We start from the raw sequence: 26,651 nt of genomic DNA on the forward strand, positions 1-26,651 counted from the left end.
AATAGCGCTCCTAAAAGACACTTTATATTACATTGTACACGTGATAAAATACACTATAACACGTAGAGTCACATACCATATTTACAACAAATATTCACGGATATGTGTGCTTCCCATCGCTCATTACATTATTAACGTTTCAAAAGGTATTCGTTTGATTTAGTTTATTTTGTTTGTGTTTTACGTCCTATTAACGGCTATGGTCATTTAACGGACGAGTCAGGATTTTTTTGTTTGTGGAGGAAAACCTGAGTTCCCGAAGAAAACCCACAGACCTGCGGAAAGTACTTAGCGACTGCCCACGTAGGTCTCGAACCCGCGACCCAGTTGTGGAGGGCTAGTGGTAGCAGAATATCAGACGCCTTAACCTCTTGGCCACTGCGGCCACACTCATTAGTGGAAATAATAAGTAATTAACCACACACGTAGGTCTCGAACCCGCAATCCAGACGGTCAATAGGTATGCACGGAGTTTTCATCCAGAAAAAAATATGTATTTCTCATGGGATGAAAAACACACTTACAATAATGTATGCCAATAACCATTTTGATATGTGCAACCTATTTGTTTTAGATAATAACACATTATGAATAAATAAATGAATATAGATATTGAAAAAAAACCATATAATATCAGTAAAATGATGTCTTTATTCTTATGTTAGGGAATGGGTTGTTATTTTTTATCTTGTGAGGTAATCACGATTACAGTGACTTTGTATTTTTTTAATATCAAGTCACAGTTACGAGGTACTTGGGTCGTTTTACGATTCAGGAAGAGTTCAGTGAAGAAGAGATCGGGAGCAGTCCAGAACTCACCCATTCACCTGATTGGTGGAATATTCAGAAAAGTAAACAGAATTCGGTTTCAGGAAGAACATTTTGATTGCTGAATTTAAGTAAAAAAAATCCAAATGCAAATACTGAAACTAATCTTACAAAGGAGCCTTTATAGACATGCATGTGAATTAAAAGTTCAAACTAACGTTGAATGGAGCAGAAAACTCCTAAAACCACATGAGAGCAAACATACTTAAAACGATTGCAGAGCGCGATACGTTATAACTGACACAATACCTGGATCTGTGGGTACGCTATTGGCTTTGTCAGCCCACACTGATAACACTACTTAAAATACAGAAACGATTACGTCAGATGCATTAAACAAATCGACAATTATCGTGATCACTTCTATACTTCCTGATCCCCGTTAGAAAAAGTGCATTACATCATCCTTTAGCAATAAACGCAATCTAATAAAAATCACATGTTACATGGCTTCGTTAACTTCGTACTATGCCTGAACATCTTAATATGCCGCGGTCAGGGTCACGTTCAAGTGACCTTTAGATGAACCAATCAGAGGCGCGCTGGCAAAAGTTTGCCAGCGAATCGGAATATCATGGTTGATCATGGTTGATAGATAAATAGGGAGGGGAATCGAACAGATTAGGTTTCCAAAACAAATATGGCGGCGGGAACTGACGTTTCTACGACGCCAAGTAAAACGTACCCATTGGGAAATCATTGCGTAGGCAACACCACCATACAGTCTTTCTTCTCTAAGAAAGTTTCTTTTTCTGTTCGGGTTTCAGACTATCAATCTCAAATAACTTCAGAACTTTCGCATCATTCTCATCAATGTCCGCCATATTTGTTACAACACTGAGCGCCCTTTTGAAAGAGGGTCTCTGATTGGTCAAAATTTAATGAGTATTTATAAATATAAAGGTCACCTGAACGTGACCCTGACCGCGGCACATGAACACTCAGACGATTATAATCAGATTGCAATAAACGGAGACGTGAAGTTGTACTGCTATTACTCTTTAAATCTTTACTGGAGTAGCAATCGAGACAATAACAAATTATAACACTGAAATACTGCGCAAGCCTTATTGAAGGAATGCCATTTGTTTTTTCAACATTCATGACGTCATTACAACGATGGCTTTTTGGACATATTCCTTGAATCGCGTTATTAACCCGTCCTACCTCTTACGCAGAAATATTAAGATCATGGTCATCTGCTTTATGTAATTCCAATTCAAGCTCTCAAGCGTACTCATAGGTCCTCTGGGACCGGGGGTAAATTATTTTATACTGATTACAAAATATATGAAAATATCGGGTCATTGTCACTGACACTGCATTTTCATTGGTGGTTTTGGGTTTGTTTGTGTTTTACGTCCCATTAACAACTATGGTCATTTAAGTACATGCCAGGTTTTGGTCAATCTGATTAAAATCACATGTTACATGGTTTCGTTAACTTCGTACTACGCCTGAACATCTGAGTGTGCCGCGGTCAGGGTCACGTTCAGGTGACCTTTATATTTATAAATACTCATTAAATTTTGACCAATCAGAGACCCTCTTTCAAAAGGGCGCTCGGAGATGTAACAAATATGTCGGACATTAATGAGAAAGATGCGAAAGTTCTGAAGTTATTTGAGATCGTCTGAAACCCGAACAGAATAAAAATCGAAGCTTTATTAGAGAAGAAAGATTGTATGGTGGTGTTGCCTTCGCAATTATTACCCAATGGGTACGTTTTCGTAGAAACGTCAGTTCCCGCCGCCATATCGGTTTTGGAAACCTTATCTGTTCGATACCCCTCGCTATTTATATATCAACCATGATATTCCGATTCGCTGGCAAACTTTTGCCAGCGCGCCTCTGATTGGTTCATCTAAAGGTCACATGAACGTGACCCTGACCGCGGCACATTCAGATGTTCAGGCGGAGCCATGTAACAGAAGATTTTAATCAGATTGGGTTTTTGTGGTTGAGGAAAGCCGGAGTTCTCAGAGAAAAAAACACCGACCTACGGCCAGTACCTGGCGACTGCTCCACGTAAGTCTCGAACCCGTGACCCAGTGGTGGAGGGCTAGTGGTAGCAGACTGTCAGACGCCTTAACCAACTGCCACCGTGACCCAGTGGTGGAGGGCTAGTGGTAGCAGACTGTCAGACGCCTTAACCAACTGGCCACCGCGACCCAATGGTGGAGGCCTAGTGGTAGCAGACTGTCAGACGCCTTAACCAACTGGCCACCGGGACACAGTGGTGGAGGGCTAGTGGTAGCAGAATGTCAGACGCCTTAACCTCTTAGCCACCGCGGCCCAGTGGTGGGGGCTAGTGGTAGCAGAATGTCAGACGCCTTAACCTCTTAGCCACCGCGGCCCAGTGGTGGGGGCTAGTGGTAGCAGAATGTCAGACGCCTTAACCAACTGGCCACCGGGACACAGTGGTGGAGGGCTAGTGGTAGCAGAATGTCAGACGCCTTAAACAATTGGCCACCGCGACCCAGTGGTGGGGGCTGGTGGTAGCAGAATGTCAGACGCCTTAACCACTTAGCCACAGCGACCCAGTGGTGGGGGCTAGTGGTAGCAGACTGTCAGACGCCTTAACAAACTGGCCACCGCGACCCAGTGGTGGAGGGCTAGTGGTAGCAGCCTGTCAGACGCCTTAACCAACTGGCCACCGGGACACAGTGGTGGAGGGCTAGTGGTAGCAGAATGTCAGACGCCTTAAACAATTGGCCACCGCGACCCAGTGGTGGGGGCTAGTGGTAACAGACTGTCAGACGCCTTAACCAACTGGCGACCGCGACCCAGTGGTGGAGGGCTAGTGGTAGCAGAATGTCAGACGCCTTAACCAACTGGCCACCGCGACACAGTGGTGGAGGCCTAGTGGTAGCAGAATGTCAGACGCCTTAACCAATTGGCCACCGCGCCCCAGTGGTGGGGGCTAGTGGTAGCAGAATGTCAGACCCCTTAACCACTTAGCCACCGCGACCCAGTGGTGGGGGCTAGTGGGAGCAGAATGTCAGACGCCTTAACCACTTAGCCACCGCGACCCAGTGTTGGGGGCCAGTGGTAGCAGAATATCAGACGCCTTAACCACTTAGCCACCGCGACCCAGTGGTGGAGGGGTAGTGGTAGCAGAATGTCAGACGCCTTAACCAACTGGCCACCGCGACACAGTGGTGGAGGCCTAGTGGTAGCAGAATGTCAGACGCCTTAACCACTTGGCCACCGCGACCCAGTGGTGGGGGCTAGTGGTAGCAGAATGTCAGACCCCTTAACCACTTAGCCACCGCGACCCAGTGGTGGGGGCTAGTGGTAGCAGAATGTCAGACGCCTTAACTACTTGGCCACCGCGGTCCCACTCATTAGTGGAAATGATCCAGATTAGAGTTAGTAATCAGCATACATTAATTAATGGATTTTATACACTTTTCATGATTTTTCATATTGATACGCCACACTTAATTATAATGTGTTTCAGACATAGAATTTATATTATTAACTATTCGTAATAATATAATTAGGAAGAGCTTACCTTCCGGATTTGAAAGGCTTCCTTGAATTCCTTCAGAGTAATGTGACCCTTATTTCCAGAAATCTTTTTGAAGTGCAAAGTGATCCATTCGTACCATATGACGTCATCCTTGCTAAAAAACAAAAACATTTATGATATGATTTCATAAATCTCGTGAAATGTTGTGGTATATTTATGTTAGATTTGTTGTAATATACAATATAACACGGGCTGTACGACCTTGAGTTATTAACTTGTATATCATTTTTACCGTTAAATTCTAAGGTTTTATTAGTGGATTTTTCACATTATATCGACTTATCGGGGACCAGGGATAAGTGCGAAAAATAAACAAATTGAATGAATAGGTGTGATGGTAAAATAGGAAACAAAAGATCGTAAGAAGTAAAAAGAAATATAAAGATCTCAACTATTGGTATATGTTACTACACGACTTTGTTATCATCTCAAGCCTTGATATTATGTTATACAGGTATATACCTGACCTCTAGTGTTACACATATTTATGTATGTCCGAGTGAAATAAAATCTTGGGAATCTTGAAAAATAAGTAACAAATTTGAAGATAAATAGTCTACATGCAGCATCGTATTATATTTAAGAACGAGGAATAACGAGATTTCATTGATTGAATAGCGCGATACGAACTCGGCTAGTAAAACGGAATTTTGTAACCGTATAATGTACGAATTTACATAAAACTTTGCATTCCCTCTACTCTTATTTTAACAACGTTTTTTATTTTGTATCGACGGTGTATTAAGACGAAAAAAGGGCTTCTTATGACTCTCAAATCGTCAAAATTGTTCGACTGTTTAAATAGATCCAGAAATAATCATTCGCGTATATTTTTACAAATATTTTTCGATTAATATATAGAGGATCTTACATTCGCGTCCGTGGCATATTGAATTTATAAAACGAGTTTAATAAATTCAATATGGCATGGACAAGAATACAGGATTATAGTTATCACGTAACACTCATAATTTGAAGAAAAAAAAATCAAACACAATTGTGTGTTATTAGCCGACTCTAAATAGGTGAAAACCAAAGTACTCCGATCATATTATTGTCATTTCGCGCAGTGAAAATTCATTTAAAATAAAAAAATATATATATAATTAACTGTCTTCAATGTACTGAAAATTATAATGACAAAAAAAAATGAAATTCATTTAAAATAGCTGTAAATATGTCATGTTGTATGTAGTACATGTAGCGGCGTAGGAATTAATATGCTCCCACGATTTTGACCAATCGCAGCACATTTAGGTTTTACTACCCGTGTGTAATACCATATTTATGACATAGTACACATATTAGCCGAATGAGTTAATCAAATTATCCAACATATACACTGTACTTATATCAATCAACGGAGTATAAACAAAAGTAAACAATGTATAAAAATAACTCACTCGTCTGGAATACTCGAGTTCCGTTTGTACGGGAGGCCGCCATTGCTCTGTCCGTTGACCCCAGGTGGCAAGTTCGGACTGTCCACATTGATCGCCACTGGCTCTTCATTAATATGTACCCGGCAATCCCTGCCACCATTTTCCTGTATTCTCACGGTTTGGTTATCGTCCGGTGAACCATGTACCCGGCAATCCCTGCCACCATTTTCCTGTATTCTCACGGTTTGGTTATCTTCCGGTGAACCATTCGGAAGTCCTCTGTGGACATCATCATCGTCTAAATCTGTGATTTCGTGAGAAATGTTCACACTGACCGTGTCATTGACGTTGTTATTCACACAAGTAGTATGTGTACCGTTAGAAATTGTCCCTAAATCGTTTATCTCTGCCTCCTTTTTAGCCTCATCAATGCTATGACAACTAGCAGTGTCGTCATCATTTTTCATACGGTCGTCACTTTCGAAAGCGAGGTTCACCATACCTGTTTCGACCTTCGTGTCAGCTTCCATGTCAGCATTGATGGGTTTTCCTACCGAATCCATACCAAAGTTACTCTCAGTGGAATCCATCTTATCACGGGCTCAACTTTATTGTAACTTATCTCCTCTCTCTGGATTTCCTTGAAAGAAACAAAAGTAGTTTTTGTTCAAATAAAATGTTAAAAAACCGATACATACTGTTATACAATTTCTGGAAAGAACGTGAAACTCCATCAGAATCAAAGGTTGTTGTTTTATAAAGCTTTTAGGAATTAAATTTGAAAAAAAATAGATTTACTTTTTTATGATTTTTTTAAGAATGAAAACAAAAGAAAAAAAAGTGATATAAACTTCCAAGATCATATAAAGTGAAATAACTCGCTTGATGGAACACACCATCCGATAGCTTGTAGAATTGTTAAAAGATCCGTATTGGAACAAAATCCACATCTGCGCTCGGGAACAATTTCAATTAAAAGTTAACTTTATTTTAGATTTTTGAAACATAGTATGCCAATATTGCAATTATATAGTAAATTTTATCATGAAGAATGAAACATATTGTTGTCCATTTCCTGACTATGTATCAGGTAAATGATACGTACAAATATCCTCCGGTCTACAGGTATATTGACTCCAGGACAGTTATCAACCAATGTAAGTAAAATGCCTATTTACAGTAAATCAGGTGATACACATTGAAAAGAAGTTATCACGTGATTTGGTTTACTAGAAACTCGGGAGAGAATTGCCTTGATACGCGGAACACGTCACGGGGTCCCGTAGGCGGCTCTGTGAAGTATTGCGGAGTACGTGGGTGTTAAACACTCGGCCTATCACTGCTACCCTGGTGAGAAGGAACTAAATATCCGGGTTTAACTAAGACCTCTGACCTCTGACCTCTAATCACCACTCAGTCCCTGGTAATGGCTCAATCATTACAATAACCACCGCTCCTTGTGGTAAAAGCGATACAATCTGATACCGATCCGCCGTATTCGTTCGGAACTTAGAAAAAAAATAGACTGTCATCTCACAAATTAAATATTGAAATTGGTAGGTATAACAATGCAGAAAGAACATGTGCATACTGCAACAGTGGGGATATCGAAGATGAATTTCATTTTATATTAAAATTTGAATGTTTTTTAGATTTAAGAAATCGTTTTATAAATAAATATTACTATGAAAGACCTAGCATGTATACATTTATCCAACGTATGGAAACAGGGAACAAAAAACAAATGTAGTCAAATATATTAAACTGAGTAATAAACAAAAAAAAGACTATATACCTATATAAAGGGGGATGTCTCTACACTATAACAATGGATATGTGAGTGTGTATTTGTGAGTGTGTATTTGTGTGTGTGTGTGTGGGGGGGGNGCCGTAAGGTTCAAGGTAATAAAGAACTGAACTGAACTGTTCTGAGAGGCGCCGCCCCTTCTGTAGTTAATTAAGTACCATCAACGAACATGTGCAGTCCTTCATAAAATTCAGCGGAAGATTTTGAACATAAACTGTATATATCTATTACAATTTACATGTAATTGACTTCTTTCAATTGTTGAATTTAAAAAGTAATCGTCTATGTCTGCACTTGTTTAAACATGAAATATTTTGTTGATAGGAGATGGCTTTATACGTTACTTTAACTTACGCCGAATCCTTGTACCTATTTTGGACAATAAAATATGTTAAAAAGTCAACGAGGAAGATTTCGAAAGTGATAAAACCTGATACCGAAACATCCCCGGCAAGCCTGCTCATACGCCATTGTCCTTTAATTGCCGTAACCAAGCATCCATTATCTGGTAAACACTTCCGGGGTTTGTTATTGCCCATATTTACATCAATGGGATTGCTTATCGTGACGAAAACACTATTTTTCAATTATCAACGTCCCTTAGTACTACAATCGGAATCATTTTACATAGAAATATTTAATTATTCACGTTTAGTTTGCTCTTTGTTTATTTTGTTTTACATTTATTTACAAAAAAAATAAGTTTTGATAGAAAATTTTGCTATTGTTTATAATATAATAACATAATGTAATCATAAACAATGGCGCGCGAGCATGGACACGTTAACTGTTTTGTGTATTTATCTATTTCGGTATAACTAAATATGTTTTGGTCTTTCGTGGTCCTCGTAAAAACATTAAACATCTCAGGGAAACAGATATCATGTTTCCCTGCTAAAAGGGCATCATCATTACGGCGGGGTCAAAGGGGCGGGGTCAAAGGTCCTGACCCACATATTCTATGTTAAATCATTTTAAGGTTTAAGGGTAATATATCCTTTTAAACACATTAAAAAGCACTGCAAAGTGGAGTAGCATAGCGTAAGTAAATCACATTATATAAAATTTAAGCAGTTTTACAGATTGTCATCTCCCTGAATTTGAATTTAATTAAAATTGTTGAGTGTAATCTTCCTCATTTTTCAACAAGTGATGAAATCCGGAGAACGATTTCCCTAGCTACCAGAGCGCGGAGTGATGCGGTACAGGTGACTAAGAAAGATTTGATATTCAAGTTATTTTATTCTTGCAAACATGTTTACTTGATTGCCGTAAAAACAGAACACAGATTTCAAATAATAAGATGGATTTTTTAAATCAAAATAGATAGGAACTGCTTCGTAGTTCACAAATGCGTTTCTTAGTTCGGTAAATTTATCTAAGACCAACTCACTCGTCATTAAATCTTGTACTTGCTGAGTATTTTAGGGGTCGCATTTAACAGTCTTCATTTGGAAGACTTCGTTGTTATTTTATAAAGTTGGTATTTATCTGCTAACATTGTACATTGTTGAATATATTAATCTGTCAATCCCAACTCCGGGACATTAATCCGTAAATCTGTGTATGTGTTCCATTGTACTTTATTATGAGCCATGTGTGATGTAACTGTATAACCTATATGCTGTATTGCATTTGGTAAATAAAAAACTTGAACGTTGTGTAACGTCTTTTGGAGGCGTGGCTAACACATTTTCTATAATGGAATGACAAATAGGATTTTTATATTTGGTATAAAAATAAATCACAATTTCAGTCTAACACTACACACAACCTTCTACATGTAATATATACTGTGCTAACGGCAATGGGCCACTTATCACGTTATCTCGCACATTTTAGACATTTTGATGAGTTTAGCCTACAACCGATTACATATTGACAATTAAGCTGACAATGCTATTTACTCTATATTTGCAAAATTAGAGGAAAGCTGACAATACTTTAATTATCGTGCCTTTTGATTTCCATCAGGTGTTTTGTGCACAGTTGTACACAGATTACGTTTCATGACCCTGTTTTAATTCGGAACAACTCATCCTTATCAATATATTGTACCTATACTTTAGAAAGCTTCAGCGCAAACAAAGTGACAATCTATAGTTTTATTAACTCCGCAGTAAAACTGCCCCTGACTTGACCAATTTTATCAGTGACAGTGTTATATTACCATAAAAGGGTCGGCAACTATGAATATTATAGATGTCGTAGAAATTATTAAGTAGATTCCAAATGCACTTACTTTCGGTATTAAAACATAGATATGTGTGATTCATATGTATAAGCCAGGTTACATAGGACTAGTAGTTAGCGCCTGACAAGGCAGCTCATGGAAGTTTTGCATTGTCTACGTTAAGTACACATGTACCTAGAGTGGGTTAATCTAGAAGGAATGGACACCGTATCAAAGGATTATAGTCCAGAGAAAGCTTGGTCAGTTACATTTAACCTGTCGGACTACACTTCTCTTGTACGATCATTAGGTTGCGACCTATTTATACAGAGACTAGGTTATTACATGATCACTGAGTATTTACATATATCTTCCTTTCTGTAGACAGAAAGGGACATTTCAAAAAGCAGTGACATTCGTCACCGATGTCTTGTGTACCTCAATATGTACATGTAGCTGAGTATCTGTTTTCCTGTTTGTTGATGATCCCAGTTGTGTTCTGAATCCCCACACGGGTAGTTAGTTTTCAAATTAGAGCCTCGCGTTAACAGATATGTTGTCACCCGCAGTGACACCCACCCAGTAATGGAGTAGTCCTTTGTTGATAGGGAGGGTTAACACTTACGATATATTATTACGATGCACTTTCTTTCAAATCGTCGTCAACTCACAAATGCATTTAAAATCTAAGCATAAGCTACACTCCGGGTTATAGTCATAAAATTCTGATCGGGGTTGCAGACGAACGCGCCTTATACATATGTGTCTGCATCCTGCTCAGGATCACAGGGCTTTATCTATAAATAGAATTATGTTTAATACCGATATTCCTTTTTCTCATTGATTTTGAACAAAAAATGATATTCAAAACTATAAAGTAATATTTGTTCCTCAAATTTGAAGTAGATTTTCAATGAATGGAATGGCCTAAACTAGTTATGACCATCTATCTCCAACGTCATGATTATGACGTCACAAAGGCAATAACGTCAAGATCATCACTCAAGAGTTATTTAAGCATTGAACTGTTTTTGTATGGTATTTATGATCTATTTGAATGACACAGCTTTGCAAGCAAACAACGCGTATTATGAGTTGTTTGCTTGCAAAGCTGTGTCATTCAAATAGATCATAAATATCATACAAAAACAGTTCAATACTTATATTTACGTTTTCTCTGCCTCTTATGTTCTTTTTTAACTTATAATTTATAATTAAAAATAAAAATGCCCGCCTTATCGACAGTCCACACAATTTCGTTCAATAGTTTGAACAGCGTATTGTCGCGTGCTGATTGGCAAACAAAGTAGTACTTTGACATTTTAACAAACACTTCAAATTTATTCCACAATTTAGTATCAATACAATTGCGTATGATATGTCTATAGGGTGATTCCAGTTTTTCAATAGAAATCTGAGCTGAAAGTTAGATTTGAAATTGTTTCGATTTTCCCCCGGAACAAATTTCGCGCATGGATAAATACAGTGAACACCGTGAATGGGACCTTGACCTCCACGAGGGAGTTATTTTTGGAAGTTAATTCGAACTTTTCTCTTTGCTCATTTTGTGAAGAATCCAGGCGTGAATGTATTTGTTGATTGTATGGGAACCCGACAACAGTCGGTAGATTCTATAACAGCATCGTTATTTGACATGTCGTCTGAAACTGAGGAACCGTGGATCCGAGACGCGTGAAACTGATAGCGTTTGAAGTGAGTGATCTTGCGACGGAGCACAGGTTCGTTACAAATGTCTGAAATGACGAATGTTTATGTGTGCTGTGACTCATATCAGTAGGTCTGTAACATATGTGTCAGTAGGTCTATAGAATATGTGTATTTCAGACATTTATAACGAACCCCTGTTGATCAGTGCAGTGTAACAGACGATATTTCTGATAAATTGCATGAGCGTTAAAATTGTTTCCATTGCCGGCATTGGTGATTTCAACCGATGTGCATTTTGTACGATATTGCAGACCTTGGTCTTGTTTTCGTTGTAATAAAAGTGTTTTTTATTTTATTTTTTATTTTGCACATAAATTTACAATGACATTATCAAATCTCACAATGCCCAGCGATATTTCAGCAGCCGTCATGTTTATTTACATTGGATATTGTAGTTCCGGTCAGTGTTGTAATTAATACGCTAAGAATTGTGTCTCGTGCGGCATGGTAATTATGTCTCGTGCGGCATGGTAATTAAAGTCCCATCAACGACACAGCTCTCAAAGAGGCTATATAGTGACAATGCCATGCAAATGTAAATATTTAAGTAATGAATGGTATAGCAATTTTTTTTAGGGTCCTATAACACACATTGCATTGATGACTTTGAATAAAGCCCGTTATCAAATGTTGTTATAGTCTCGTTTGTTTGTTTGTTTGTTTGTTTGATTTTGTTTAACGTCCTATTAACAGCTAAGGTCATTTAAGGACGGCCTCCCCTGTGTGCAAGATGCATGCGTGTAGTGTATGTGTGTGTATTTTGGGATGCTTCGATATGTTCGTGTTTGTCTCCTTGTGATTGCGAGGAACTGATGCCGACTTTATAGTGCTACCTCACTGAGACATACTGCCGAAGACACCCAGCAGGACGCCCCACCCGGTCACATTATACTGACAACGGGCGAACCAGTCGTCCCACTCCTAATTTGCTGAGCGTTAAGCAGGAGTAGAAACTACCATTTTTATAGTCTTTGGTATGTCTCGGCCAGGGGACAGAACCCAAAACCTTCCTCACAGGGGCGAACGCTCAACAAATGGCCAAAAGTGAGGCATTGTCAGGGGAGACATTAGGAAGAAGAAAGTTATTTAGAAAGGAAAGAAGAGATAAGGTCCCAAATTTAGTCGCCTCTTACGATCATGCAATTGGGGGCAGCAGGTACAATTCTTACGCCCTACCTGCAGGGACACAACACTTGCCTTATCAATGCAGAGCCAATGTAAAAGTATCCTATTACTCGTAGTTGATTTTGGTGGGTTCATATATTGACAATGCAAAGCAAAGTTTGCAAGGTCAACTGCACTTAAGGATCCCCGTACCACTGCCAAAAACTGTAACTAAGTCTTGAAAATCGTTTTGTTCAGGCAAGACTATAAACAAAAAAACCTTATCAACAACAGTGTTCTTAGTGTTAAAAAAACAATGAGGTACTAGACTCGGATTAGAACCTTAAACTTTAGACTGCTAAACTTTCGCTCTAACCGACTGAGCTACCTGATCAACGCAAGTGTCCTGGCCGAATTGTTCTAGTTACAATGTACATCCGACGGAAGTTCGGGGGAGGTTACTGCGTCAGGAAATCTCGCAGTACAGTGGGACAGGGATATGTAAACAGGGCATATCGCTCAATTATAGCTAATCACTTTACTGGTTATAAGGAAATAATGAAAAAAGAAAAGGAATCCATTTAAAGTTATCCAACAAAGAAAAACAAAAACCAAATCAGACGTTCGTTATTTTTGCTGACATCGTCTTGAAGTTACTTTGTACTGAAATAAGAATTGCTCAGTTACAGTTAATTTACTGTACCGGATAAAATACCAAATTATTAAATACTTGCAAGCTTTGACAAAAGTTCAGCGTATGAGTTCAGTGACCTTAAGGACAAACTGATCACGTAGGTAAGCCTCTATACCAGGAGGTGACGCACGCCAGATTGTTTCTGGGTCGACGTCACGGATCACTTTCCGTACATATCAGATGTATCAACTTATTAATGCAAAGTAGATATAAAATGTTCAGATCGAAGTCCTTAAGTGGTACGTAACGAGGGGCCATTTTGACTTATTTTATGACCTCTGTCTTATATTATTTTATTTTAGTTTTGACCTGCTTACTATCTTTGGCGGGAAACACACACAGGTATACTGTCGAAGTTTTGTTAAACGTAATAGGGCCTATGTGATTGGGTGCCGCAGTGGATATCACACTCGACTTTCACCCATACGACCGCGGTTCGATTCCCCGATCGGACCTGAAAAGGTATGGGGTCACCTGCCCGACCACGTGAGTGTTTTCCGGTTTCTTCCAACATATTTAAGATATCAAACGATCACCAGCCCTCCACCACTGGGTCGCAGGGCCGAGTGGTTAAGGCGTCAAACAGTTTATACGACCACTAGCCCCCCACCACTGGGTCGCATGGCCGAGTATTTAAGGCGTCTAACGGTTTATACGATCCCTAGCCCTCCACCACTGGGTCGCAGGGCCGAGTGGTTAAGGCGTCTAACGGTTTATACGATCACTAGCCCTCCACCACTGGGTCGCAGGGCCGAGTATTTAAGGCGTCTAACAGTATATATGATCGATAGCCCTCCACCACTGGGTCGCAGGGCCGAGTCTTTGTCGGACAGTCGGAAGGAACTGGCCGCAGGTCGGTGTTTTGCCGTAAAAAAACGTAAAAGAGCGAACACGAACAGAATTTAAATCGGGCCTCTTTACATGATAATGACATGACCATGTCAAGCTAAGGATATATCATCACACAGTTTCTTCCATCACCGCCAGGGGGCCTACAGGTCCTTTGTGTGTTACCGAGTACAAAGGCCGTGTAACATTGCATCTTACCCTATAGAGAGGAGATTTCGTGATTTGACGCCGGTACGGGTATATCGATACCGCCGTGGTTTATATCTATCTTTGGCCGGTACGGGTATATCGATACCGCCGTGGTTTATATCTATCTTTGGCCGGTACGGGTATATCGATACCGCCGTGGTTTATATCTATCTTTGGCCGGTACGGGTATATCGATACCGCCGTGGTTTATATCTATCTTTGGCCGGTACGGGTATATCGATACCGCCGTGGTTTATATCTATCTTTGGCCGGTACGGGTATATCGATACCGCCGTGGTTTATATCTATCTTTGGCCGGTACGGGTATATCGATACCGCCGTGGTTTATATCTATCTTTGGCCGGTACGGGTATATCGATACCGCCGTGGTTTATATCTATCTTTGGCCGGTACGGGTATATCGATACCGCCGTGGTTTATATCTATCTTTGGCCGGTACGGGTATATCGATACCGCCGTGGTTTATATCTATCTTTGGCCGGTACGGGTATATCGATACCGCCGTGTTTATATCTATCTTTGTGACCTACACAGATCTAAGTTTTATGAATAATTCATTTTTTCAACTGAAATGATATCTATTTCAGTTTAGAAATAATTATATGATCAAACTCTTCTTCCTTTCATCCTCCCTTCCTATTTTTTTCGAAAATGCCTAAAAAGGACATTATTGAACCTACTGCGAGATCTTCAGTTTACAGTGTTAAAATCTCATAATGACAGGACCTTAGGATTTTTTCCTGGATGTTATGGAAAGGAAATCGGTCGCAAATATTGCTAGGAATGTCTGTACACGTGACAGTGATATTAGCGCCACACTTACAATTTTCTAAAGATTCCATTGTGTAATTCGACTAGCTAAAGATATTTTACCTACATAACTAAGAGGCGGCGAGGTTATAAATCACGTGATCTGACAATTGACACTGAAGTCTGATAAATACCGAACATTTTGAGTTTTACGACACCTCAACACGAGTACGTATCCCCTGACCTAGCTTTGTATATAGTTCACACCTGACTGACTTCAACATCACTTTTATCTCTATCACGTGGCAGAAGAGTGATCAAGGTCCGCCATCTTGGATGAAATTCATATCGCTTATATCAGTGTCTGTAATAAATCTAGCAGGCGTGTAGCTGTCTACACACTGGAACGTACAATGTAGGGGAGGGAATCCACCAAATTTTGAAACAGTAAACTAAACAAAAACATTGGTTGATGTACCCCTTGTTCTCCAGCAAAGGCTCTGCCCTGGACCCGCTCCTAATTAATCTAGCCCAAACACGGCAAGGGCTAGCTATGTCCCTGACTTTACCAAGATATTGGACTTGGTAGTTATATGTGGTCATTACTAAACTTTTAAAACCCATTGCTATTTTTACATTTTTTTATTTATGGTCAAAAACATTTTTTCTTGTTTTGTATGAAAGGTTTTGGGTTTATACTATAGGTCAAGGTCAAGGTCAACGTTCAAGATTACAGCAATGTCGTGCAACATGTCTTAGTGATAAAGGCACAAAGGGGATATGTAGTTACACGTACTAGCTACAGTTCTTAGTCTATTACTGACCCGTCTGCACAAAGATACTAACCAGTCGGACGTACGTACGTAGATTGTCAGGTTTATATTTCCTCTATTGTCAGGTTTATATTTCCTCTGTTGTTGGGTTTATATTTCCTTTGTTGTTAGGTTTATATTTCCTCTGTTGTCAGGTTTATATTTCCTCTGTTGTCGGGTTTATATATTCTCTGTTGTCAGGTTTATATTTTCTCTGTTGTCGGGTTTATATTTCCTCTGTTGTCAGGTTTATATTTCCTCTGTTGTCGGGATGAACGATTTCTGTTTTCCCGATATCAATTTAATTTCATGGGGGCAAAGCCACAATGGGAAAAAGAAATGAATCGAGGGGAAACACGGAATTGGGTTTCCATGCAACAAGGGCAATAAATGTTTTCATGATACCACGGACTTAGATTAATTCCGTGATGATACCGAAAAAGTCAGGGGCGAAGCCACAATGGGGAAAAATTAAATCGAGGGGAAACACGGAATTGGGTTTCCCTGCAACGAGGGCAATAACTATTTTCATGACACCGAAAAAATCACAACAGTAAAGATGTTCTTGTTGTCGTCTGCTTCTCAGAGATCTTTTCTAGAGGGGCTCCGAATAAGGGAAATATGGCCGAGGAAACTCGAGCGTTTGAGGGCGAAATGTGTTATTCCATTGTCATTTGATCAATATAAACCAATCTGGCACGCTTTTATACAGATCTGACATAATGATACATACATGCCGCACACCACTTTATGGCGGGGAATAAAAATTAAAACGCGAATCTATTTTTATTGAGGTGAGAAATAAGGAACCGGTCTTGTATACCTGCAATGTATAACAAATCACATCGTCAGTATCACATCGTCGACGTCATTCCGTCGTTATAAATCAATGGTTTACCAAAAGTGGGACTGAGTCTCCCATCAGAGTTTTACGACATCGTTAGAAAGATCACTACATCTGTATTTTGTATCAAATAAATGCTTCTATATTAATGCACCTTAAAATTGCCTTAAATACCATAGGCCGCCATGTTTTTTTACTCTTAAAACGACATTCGATAGTCGTAAATCAAATGAATATTCATGAGGTCAACATTCAAATTCTCTTTTAAACCGATTATCTGTTCGCGGTTAAATGAACGTTTAGTTGCACTAAGGATGATTTGCTTGTTCAATAAATATCAAAAGGGTTTTCATCAAACCTTTAAATCTCTTTCTATTTTCTCAATTTTGACATAAACATTCGCTTGTTGATTTCATTTCAAATACGACAAGTGTTTAACATAATCAGACAATTCATCATAGGTTTAATTTGGATTTGAGATCTTTTGAAATTCGAGTGCAAGAATTCATTTAGAAAATAGCTGATTTAACTTTAAAGGGCTAGTTCTTCCTTACATGCTGACGACACATCATCTAAGGATAGTGTGGGGTCTCGCCATGTTTGTTATTATTTACTTCAAATGAAGTAAGCTGGGTATCGGTGGAGAACGTGTAACGCGGACAGTAAACTGGGTAGTAAATGAACCTATTTATCTTTGAGTAAATTTCAAATGTATCCGTATGACCGGATGAGAACTAACACATTGTCGTTTATGCACGTAGGCCATACTTGGCTGGGAATAATCTCGCTATACGGGTATCACATGAATAGTGGGAGAGGTGATCCGAAGGGATTTCTCAGACGCACCAGACATAGGCAGCAGTGTCAATAGGTACACTGAGCTTACAGGTGCTTGTATGGATAAAACCGTTGTTTCAAAGCACATCGTTTTACATCTTTATATATAACTTAGTTTAAGTTTAAACATATTTATTGCCAACAGTAGACAAGGGATTAGGCACAAGTTATAACAACTTATCAACGCCGTCTCAAAACATACAGTTTAAATGACATTACATTAATGACAATAAGTGTATACAATTGTAATTACAATTTGAGCTCTAAATTTCATGCTGGGTTTGATAAAGTTATGCACTTATCTAAACATGTTTGTGTTAAAGTCCACAGACAATTGTGAGTTGCCAAACAAAGATATTTCTAAATTTACCGTAATTTTTTAACCAGAATACGTCTTTCGTTTGAACAAAAAGGTGACATTCCAAATAATAGTGAAAGACATTCTCACAAAGATGACCACAACAAGGTAAACTCTAAACATGTCATAATTACATCGTAAGGGAACTGCACTGGTATCCGAGCTTAGTATGCAAAATATCAACTTTGTCATCCTATGTGACGTCATGTTATGTAAGACAGATGCCATTGGGAGAGAATAGTTCTGCTGTATACCATTACAAGTTATCAAAAGACGGGTTCCAGTAGACTCGTGGGCTTTCGCATATATTTCTATATTTCATGGGATTTTGAGGAAACCAAATTTGATTTGCGGCACCCGTTTTAATGATTCGCATCTCATACCATCCCTACTGGACAGTACCCCTTTTAGCACCTGTCTTCCCATTGCTGTTACAAATGTTTGCTGTCACAAGGTCAGAGATTTATTACAAGTTTCATGTATTTTTTGGGCAAGAATAATGGAAATGAAGATAACAAGGTAAAAACTGCGTTGTATCAACCCTCTATTACAGGTACATGGGCTCAATCAGATACAATTAAGATAAAACATGTTTTTAGAATTATTAAAACTAAACTCAAAACGCAATGTTCACGGAATTCGGCGTAATCATCAGTAGAACAGGAAAACAACAACACTTTAGGATGTCTGGTCGTCTCTATATATAATTTAAGGTCCCCTTTACGTTACGTTATAAACACCATGGGCGTAACCCTGGAATTTGGGAGCTTATTCAGGACATAGTTTGAGGGCATAACTCGAGGAGCACACTTGAACAAAATAAAGCCGAGGCTTGTCCTTCAAGTGTCCTACTAAAGAGGAGCTTAACGTCATCACATTGTTGATAGAACACGGAAGTCCAGCACTGCTGCGGTGTACATGTATGTAATAGTACAGAGTCTGTCATTCTACTTACTACATATTTACCGTTTATACGTCCGCGTGATGGCGTTCGGAACAGTGACCACCTCGTAAACAAACAAAGGCACGATTACAAATAAACATGCAAGTCTGAAACAAATATTTCAACAAATGTTTTCTATAAAAAAAATCTGTTTTAAAACAATTGCGAAACAAGTTCTTTCAACTTTTACTAATCTCTCTTGCTGGCCCGGATGTTTGCGCGCAGTGAGTCTTAATGTCGGAGGAAACCGGAGTACCCGGAGAAAACCGCTCGACCAAGGTGCCCCCTTACCGTTTCACGGACAACTTAGTAAAAGGCGAGTGTGTTATCCACGGCGCCACCAGACCACCCTCGTGGTCTATAAACGTGCAAATGTGCGGTTTCACTGATTTTCATCAATATTGCAATATTTAAAAGACAAAAAGCATTATACATGTAGCTATTTAATTGGTAGTAAAATAAAAATTAAAATGTCACCAGGATAGAAAAGTAGTTTCAGACTTAAGTTAGGCCTATCATAATAATAGCTGTTCGAGGTTCTTATATACCGCTTTATCACAACCTTGTTCGTAAGTCGTCTCAAAGCGGTTCACAAATTAGTATTCGTGGTTTATAGGGCCTTTGCAACTAGCCAATATCTCTCAACTCCCCGGGGAGCATAAAGCAGGTGCTGCCATTTCGGCGCTCACAGCTAGCATTCAACAATTCTAGCACTCCCCAACCACGTACTCATTTACAGCTGAGTAGTTGGATCAAGCGGAGTTATCTTGCTCAAAGAAACAACACAGTGCCGTGCCGTGACTCGAACCCGCAACCATTCCGTTCCGAGCCTGGCGTCCTACCACTAGACTGCCGTGCCTCCAAACTCATATCAAACTGAGTAGACAGACCACTAATAGTTTCCAGGTAATTTATCATTTATATGTATTCGGCTCAAAAGTTGAACGATAAAGGTTTAATTACGGACGTTTGAATTGTGATTGCGTATGTCGAGGCAAGGTAAAACCGAACAACCCTTTGATTTAAAAATAGACGCGTCCTTTCCCACAGGTAGACGTCTTTAGACCCTGATTGACGTACAACTTGTCGGAATGGGATTTGGAAGCGTAATGATTTTATTTCCCATAACACTTCTGCACTATTCGTAAGTATATTTGATCTATCTTTAATATATTAGAACAATTAGTTAATACATGTAAGGAAATAATAAAAAAAACTGAAGCCAGGATGGACAAAATCTTGACTAAATAACCTGACTGGGTTTTTTTTAATCATTTTTTCCGGTTTATAATCTTTATCTATATAAAGGACACAGGTAAGATTACACTTTTCTGTTTAACAGTTTGTATTGTGTTTATATTCAACAAAATAATACATTCCATTGAATCAAGCGTATTTATATAAATTGTGAAGAGTACGTATAGTATGCAGTCATCAATTTCTAGATTTTGGTTTGGTTTTATTTAACGTCCTATTAACAGCTAAGGTCATTAAGGACGACGTGTCTCCATGTGGGTTGTGCTTGCGTGTATGTGTGCCGGAGACGGGGTATATGTATGCGTGCTTGTGTGTATGTGTGCCGGAGACGGGGTGTATAGGTGTACTTGCCTCCGTGTGATAGCGCGGATATAATGCCGACTTTATAGTGCTACCTCACTGAAATATCATGCCGAATGCACCCAGCACAGCATTCCGCCCGGTCACATTATACTGACAACGGATGAACCCAACAGTTTCTGGGACATATCTTACATTTACAGCATCGATGTGTTCCATAACGTTTGGTAAATATCAGTGGCTAACATGGTATATATTGTCCCCAATTCACCTACAAGAAGTGTATAATGGGGTCGGGTCGAAGTAGCTCATTACTTACATATATAATCCACAATGTCTGGGACACCTTACCAGGTAAATGTAAATATAGTCCGATATTCTAGGTATCATAGTTAGAAATTCTAATGTTTGGGGCATCTTACAAAGTATGTAAACTGATAAGAAATAAAAGACCAACATCCCTTTGTTTCCAGGTGTAAAATGGTATCTTTTCTATGGTGAAGTGACACAGCCCACGTGTCCAACCGGACCTTCCCACTGACGTCATCTGATTCTGACCGTTATATCTGTCAGTCCCGACATGAGGAAGGACCCGTTTAAGACGATAACTTTACGTGTTTTTTACTAACTTGTCGGAAGAGTTGTAACACCTGGTTTCATTTAAGCATTGTGTATTTGATAAAAGATATATGGACCGAGTTATAACAATTCACGTTAATGATTCTCGCCGGAACCATTGGTAACCTCCCTGAGTATAATAATACTATCTGTTTGTTATTGCCATTGGGAAGGTGGCAGCCGAATGGGTACATGTATCAGGGATGAAAATTTCACATGAAATTGAAAATAAATAATTTTCATTATTGACTTATTATGGAGTATTTTGAGAGTATTTTAAATAGATCACATATTTTTGTAAAAAAAAAAGGAAGAAAGAGTTTGGTTCGATCCGGTCGTTTACTATCAATGCAAAGCGATAAAGAATCGTAAACAGACATAGCGGAAGCACGTTTTCTAAATTTCAACCCGTAACCAGTATACAATATACGGAGAGTGAAACACCACAACAATGACCCTATATGTATTTAATTAGGACTCTGAGTTCGGCAATATCTGTCAACAGTAATGAGGACACTACGTTCGGCACTATCTGTCAACAGTAATGAGGGCACTACGTTCGGCACTATCTGCCAACAGTAATAAGGACACTAAGTTCGGCACTATCTGCCAACAGTAATGAGGACACGAAGTTCGGCACTATCTGCCAACAGTAATAAGGACACTAAGTTCGGCACTATCTGCCAACAGTAATAATGACACTAAGTTCGGGTCTATCTACCAACAGCAATGAGGACAATAGGTTCGGCAATATCTTCCAACAACAAACAGGTTCTGATCAATATCGTAACATAATGATGCTATCTGTACCAGAGTTAGGCAAACACCTGCAGGCTGTAGTAATAGAACGAAATGTGATTGTAATGTTATCATCAGCTGGTCGAGTTACATAACATTACAGAGCATGAATTTATTCTTATGTTGAGGGCGGTGGCGGTCGAGAAGGATTCTATAATCATTGGCTAATATGCGCCAGCATCGGAGGAATGTTATCACTAACGGTTGATCTAAACTCATAAAACGTAATATTGCGTGGTAGTTCTATGTACATCAGAATATGTCCAAATACACCGCCTCCCTTTCGGGGCCAAGCTGCCTTTAAGATAAACCAGTGATCAACGCAAATTCTTTTCATTTGGTGTTCATCTTAAAAACACAGCTATTAACTGTAGTAAAAAAAACAAATATCCGATACATCAGTTGAGTAGTTTACATGCATCAGTACGAATGTTTACCCTATTATAGACTAAACAATAAGAGGTTGAAAAATGTCGTTAAACAGCGAGTACATTACGCTATTCATTTCTTTTTTTTATTCTACGAACCACGTGATTATCTTAATTTATCTTTAAATTTATTTAATGATGACGTATACCAAAGAGTTGGTACAGATAACACTTAAAGCCTCGTTATCGATGTCTCCCTGATATTGGATTGCCTTGATGATAGTGAAGTTTATAGAACATATTTACCATCATGTGTTAATCTTCCTGAAGTGAAAAGTCAGGAGGAAAGTCACGTAGCATCTCTAGATTATACTTTCTTAATGTATTGCTATGTATAAGGAAAAAACTGAGTTAATGTCCTATGGCCTGGGATACTGGCCTGGGATACTGACCTATGGCCTGGGAGTGTGTCATATGACCTGGGATACTGATCTGGATCTGGGATTGTGTCCTATGGCCTGAGATACTGGCCTGGGATACTGACCTATGGCCTGGGATTGTGTCCTATGGCCTGGGATACTGACCTTGACCTGGGATTGTGTCCTATGGACTTGGATACTGATATATGGCCTGGGATACTGGCCTGGGAGACTGACATATCGCCTGGGATACTGACATATCGCCTGGTATTGTGTCCTTTGGCCTGGTATTGTGTCATATGGCCTATGATACTGTCCTATGGCCTGGATACTGATCTATTGCCTGGGATACTGATCTATGGCCTGGGATACTGATCTATTGCCTGAGATACTGATCTATTGCCTGGGATACTGGCCTGGGATTCTGACATATGGACCGGGATACTGACCTATGGCCCGGAATACTGACCTATGGCCTGGGATACTGGCCTTGGATACTGACATATGGCCTGGGATACTGGCCTGGGTTACTGACATATGGCCTGGTATACTGACCTATGGCCTGGGATACTGACCTGGGATACTGACCTTTGGCCTGGGATACTGACCAATGGCCTGGGATACTGACCTATGGCCTGAAATTGTGTCCTTTTGCCTGGGATACTGATCTATGGCCGCCTGGGATACTGACCTATGGCCTGGGATACTGACCTATGGCCTGGGATACCGGCCTGGGATACTGACATATGGCTTTAGATACTAACATTTGGCCTGGATACTGACATATGGCCTGGGATACTGGCCTGGGATACTGACATATGGCCTGGGATACTGACATATGGCCTGGGATACTGGCCTGGGATACTGACATATGGCCTGGGATACTGACATAATATGGTCTGGAATACTAGCCTGGGATACTGACATATGGCCTGGGATACTGACATATGGCCCGGGATTGTGTCCTATGGCATGGAATACTGGCCTGGGATACTGACCTATGAACTGGCATGAGAGTGATACAATTTGTGTTTAGGTCATTCTCCCATCATAACGGTATATACAATGATATGTTTACAAATGCACGAGGAGTGTGCAGACTTGTATTGACTAAATCGTGTCTAGCAGGCCATTTATGGCAGGACGCATCTCAAACAAATATTTTACGATTATATGTGATTGGCACGTAAATTAAGATTATATGATTGGTTAATATATAGATATTTGAAAATGTCATTTCCTCCGCTGAAACAGATCAACAAGACACCATCTCTCACTTATCCCTGTAAATAGGACTTGGATTGAAAAGAAATTGCATCGCATTTATCACTCTGTGGTTTAAATGTCGGTCTTGGGTAAAATTACGTTGAACTCTTCTATCTTGACAGTAGGAATGTGTCAAACCGACATGGGTAAGGTGGCGAAGTAAGGAAGTATGTGTACGGCAAAGAGTCAAGGTCGCGTGATATTTTTAACCTGCAGGAATTTATATTTACAAGGTGACATCCATACGAATTGAACCGATAATGATTAAAGTTTGAGTTTGAAAAATAAATATATATATTAACGGGTTCAAAACAGCCAAATACATTCCGATCTTTTCTTTTCTAAGGAGAATTGCTGAAATCACAACTGTTTGCCGTTCTTCATGTCTCGCGAATTCGGCTATTGGCGGTCCTCGTCGGACCTGTTTGAGTGTCTGTTCTAAGCGTATACTTGCAGACGATCAGAAAACTACTTGGAAACAAATGTATTTCATAACAACAAAAAAGGAAGATTTATCCATATATAAGATTGAATCTTTTCTGAAACTTATTATTGTGAAAACAACATCGTTATGTTCCAATTACCTGTTCTGCCCATGCCAGGTGACCGTGTCAGCGCATAGATCTCCCCGTATTCGAGGTGTCGGTCAACGCAAGGGTTAAATTTGCGACATGCTTTCTCATTAATTCCATGTGTTGGCATGGCTACCTGAACAGCATGTATGTATTTACACCTGGTCATTGTTTACCATTTTGATTGGGGTGACCTTCAAGTCATTCCGACATATTTCTAGTTTTTTAGTGTCACTGAATTTCGTCATTAATACAATTACTTACAATGAATAAAAGTTGTCAGTTTTTGTATAAATGACGTCACGTGTTGTAAATATTAAGTAATTGATACAGGTTTTTATCTGGTGTAACAGTGTCACATCCGGGCCAATTAATTCCAACAATAAACACGATCTCGTGACTATTGTAGAGTTACAAGTGGCGCTCTCATTGAACCAGCGAGTTCAATTCAACTTGTGTTTATTAATCTGGCTTGTCCGGGTAGGCGCGAGATAACAGGTAAATCAAGGGGTTTCTATTGTGTCGGTAGCAATGCGTTCTAAACTTATCTTACCCCGTCGGGTTGAGATTTCATTGTCATACACAACACTTAGGCTATGGAAAAAACGGATCACCGATGACGGGGCACTGTTGTGAGTGTCTTAGTGGGTGCGGGTAGGGGATATGGTGGGGACGGGTTGAAAAGGGTGGATGCGGGTATAGGGCATAGCACAGACTTAGATAATCTAATTCCGTTGGGATAGGAAGGGGTTGTATGGAAGGGCGGTTGCGATTCGGGAGGGGGGTCGGTCGGTGGGTTTAGGTGTTGGTGGGAGTTGTGTGTGTGTGTGTGTGTGTAGAATCGTGTATATCACATATATATAGGTATGTCATAGTTGTTTATCTGTAGACAAGTAGCCAATTCAATAAACTTAATTCAAAGGACAGAATTATATTGTTTAATAACTTACATCTTACATGTTCGTACATCTGGCTATAGAAACAGTACGACGGTTAGTACGCCTCGTCAGAGTCTAGGTTGTAATTTGTGTTTGGAGGAGATTACTGATCAAATGTAATGTTTTATTTCATCAATAATATTATCTGTTTAATGTTTTAAAAATGTGTTATATCTTTGATGATGACTTCATATAAAACAAACTTGCCGTGAAGACACGTTGGAGTGAAACTGAAGACAAATAAATTTGTAAACATTGCAAGCAGGCGTCGTCACGTGTGATCAAACTGTTGTTGACACAATGCATATGTCCTATGTAAGTGTTGAGAACAACTGCAGTGACTCGGGTGCTGGCTGATGACCTACAAAACTTCATCGCGACCTGATTAGGATGATTTTTGCATTCTTATTTCTTTAAAAATAGAATTTTAAATGATGGCGTTGACTATGATTTTGTCTCAAATCGAGTTCATGTTCGCCGAATGGCGTTTGTACAATTGCATCAGTGAAAGGCTGGCGTGACTACCCAGTATCGGCGATAAACAATTTTATTTTCGGAAATACAAAACAGATGACCTAGATATTTCAGCTAGTACGACGAGTGTCGTACAATAAAGTATTAATTTTGTCTGGTACAGCGAGCTCCAGTAAACGGCGTGTTCAAAGAGTTGAATTACGATGTTATCAGTATAATGTTGAAGTGTAAGTTTTAACAGATTATATTTTTTTAATCCCACTTATATTAATCAAAAAACGTAATTGAGGTTCCTTTTTTTATTCCACTTTTGAAAGGTTTATTTTTGTTACAATATGAAAAGATTACAAACTGAAAACAATTTACAAAAAAGATGACAAAGCTGGTTAAATATGAACCCTGTTCCTTTACTATCGATACCGGTTTCACGGGTAACTGATTCTCAGACGTGACATTTTTGTCTCACATTTTTTAGTCGAGAATAGATGTTTTTTTAAAAGAATGGTTTCTGCCGACATACATAAACATCATACTGATCTATATCTGTACGGGCAGCGCCTCCAGCCAAACAGATTAGTTTTACTACTGATTTTGAATGCGATTATTTCGTAAGAAATTTGAAATGCTAGAATGCTAGCTAGTCTTGTTTCAGAAAATGTAACAGTTAAACAAAAACAACTTCCCATTTCTCACTTTTTTGGGAAAAAATAAAAACAAAAAATGGCAGAGAATAATATCTATTCAAGGACAGACAACCCTAACACTGAAGCTGGCTTCAGACCTATTA

At 39.3% G+C, this 26,651-nt stretch overlaps 1 protein-coding gene across 5 annotated transcripts in view; it reads right to left on the reverse strand.

The window, feature by feature from the left end:
* Positions 1–26,651, reverse strand: part of LOC110459055 (NADPH oxidase 5-like) — a 72,498-nt gene that overhangs the window by 30,986 nt on the left and 14,861 nt on the right. For 3 of the 5 annotated variants that reach the window (XM_021511121.1, XM_021511130.1, XM_021511105.1), the window contains exons 2-3: positions 5,767–6,385; positions 4,346–4,457 (exon numbers count right to left, since the gene is read on the reverse strand). In XM_021511121.1, coding sequence (XP_021366796.1) covers positions 4,346–4,457; positions 5,767–6,335 — 681 coding nt within the window. In that variant the 5' untranslated portion in view covers positions 6,336–6,385. Of the gene's footprint in view, positions 1–4,345; positions 4,458–5,766; positions 6,386–6,850; positions 7,285–26,651 lie in introns of those variants that run through there. The other 2 variants (XM_021511142.1, XM_021511113.1) reach the window with 2 other exon arrangements.

This window comes from Mizuhopecten yessoensis, unplaced genomic scaffold, assembly GCF_002113885.1.
Source record: "Mizuhopecten yessoensis strain PY_sf001 unplaced genomic scaffold, ASM211388v2 scaffold1311, whole genome shotgun sequence".
Lineage (NCBI taxonomy): Eukaryota > Metazoa > Mollusca > Bivalvia > Pectinida > Pectinidae > Mizuhopecten > Mizuhopecten yessoensis.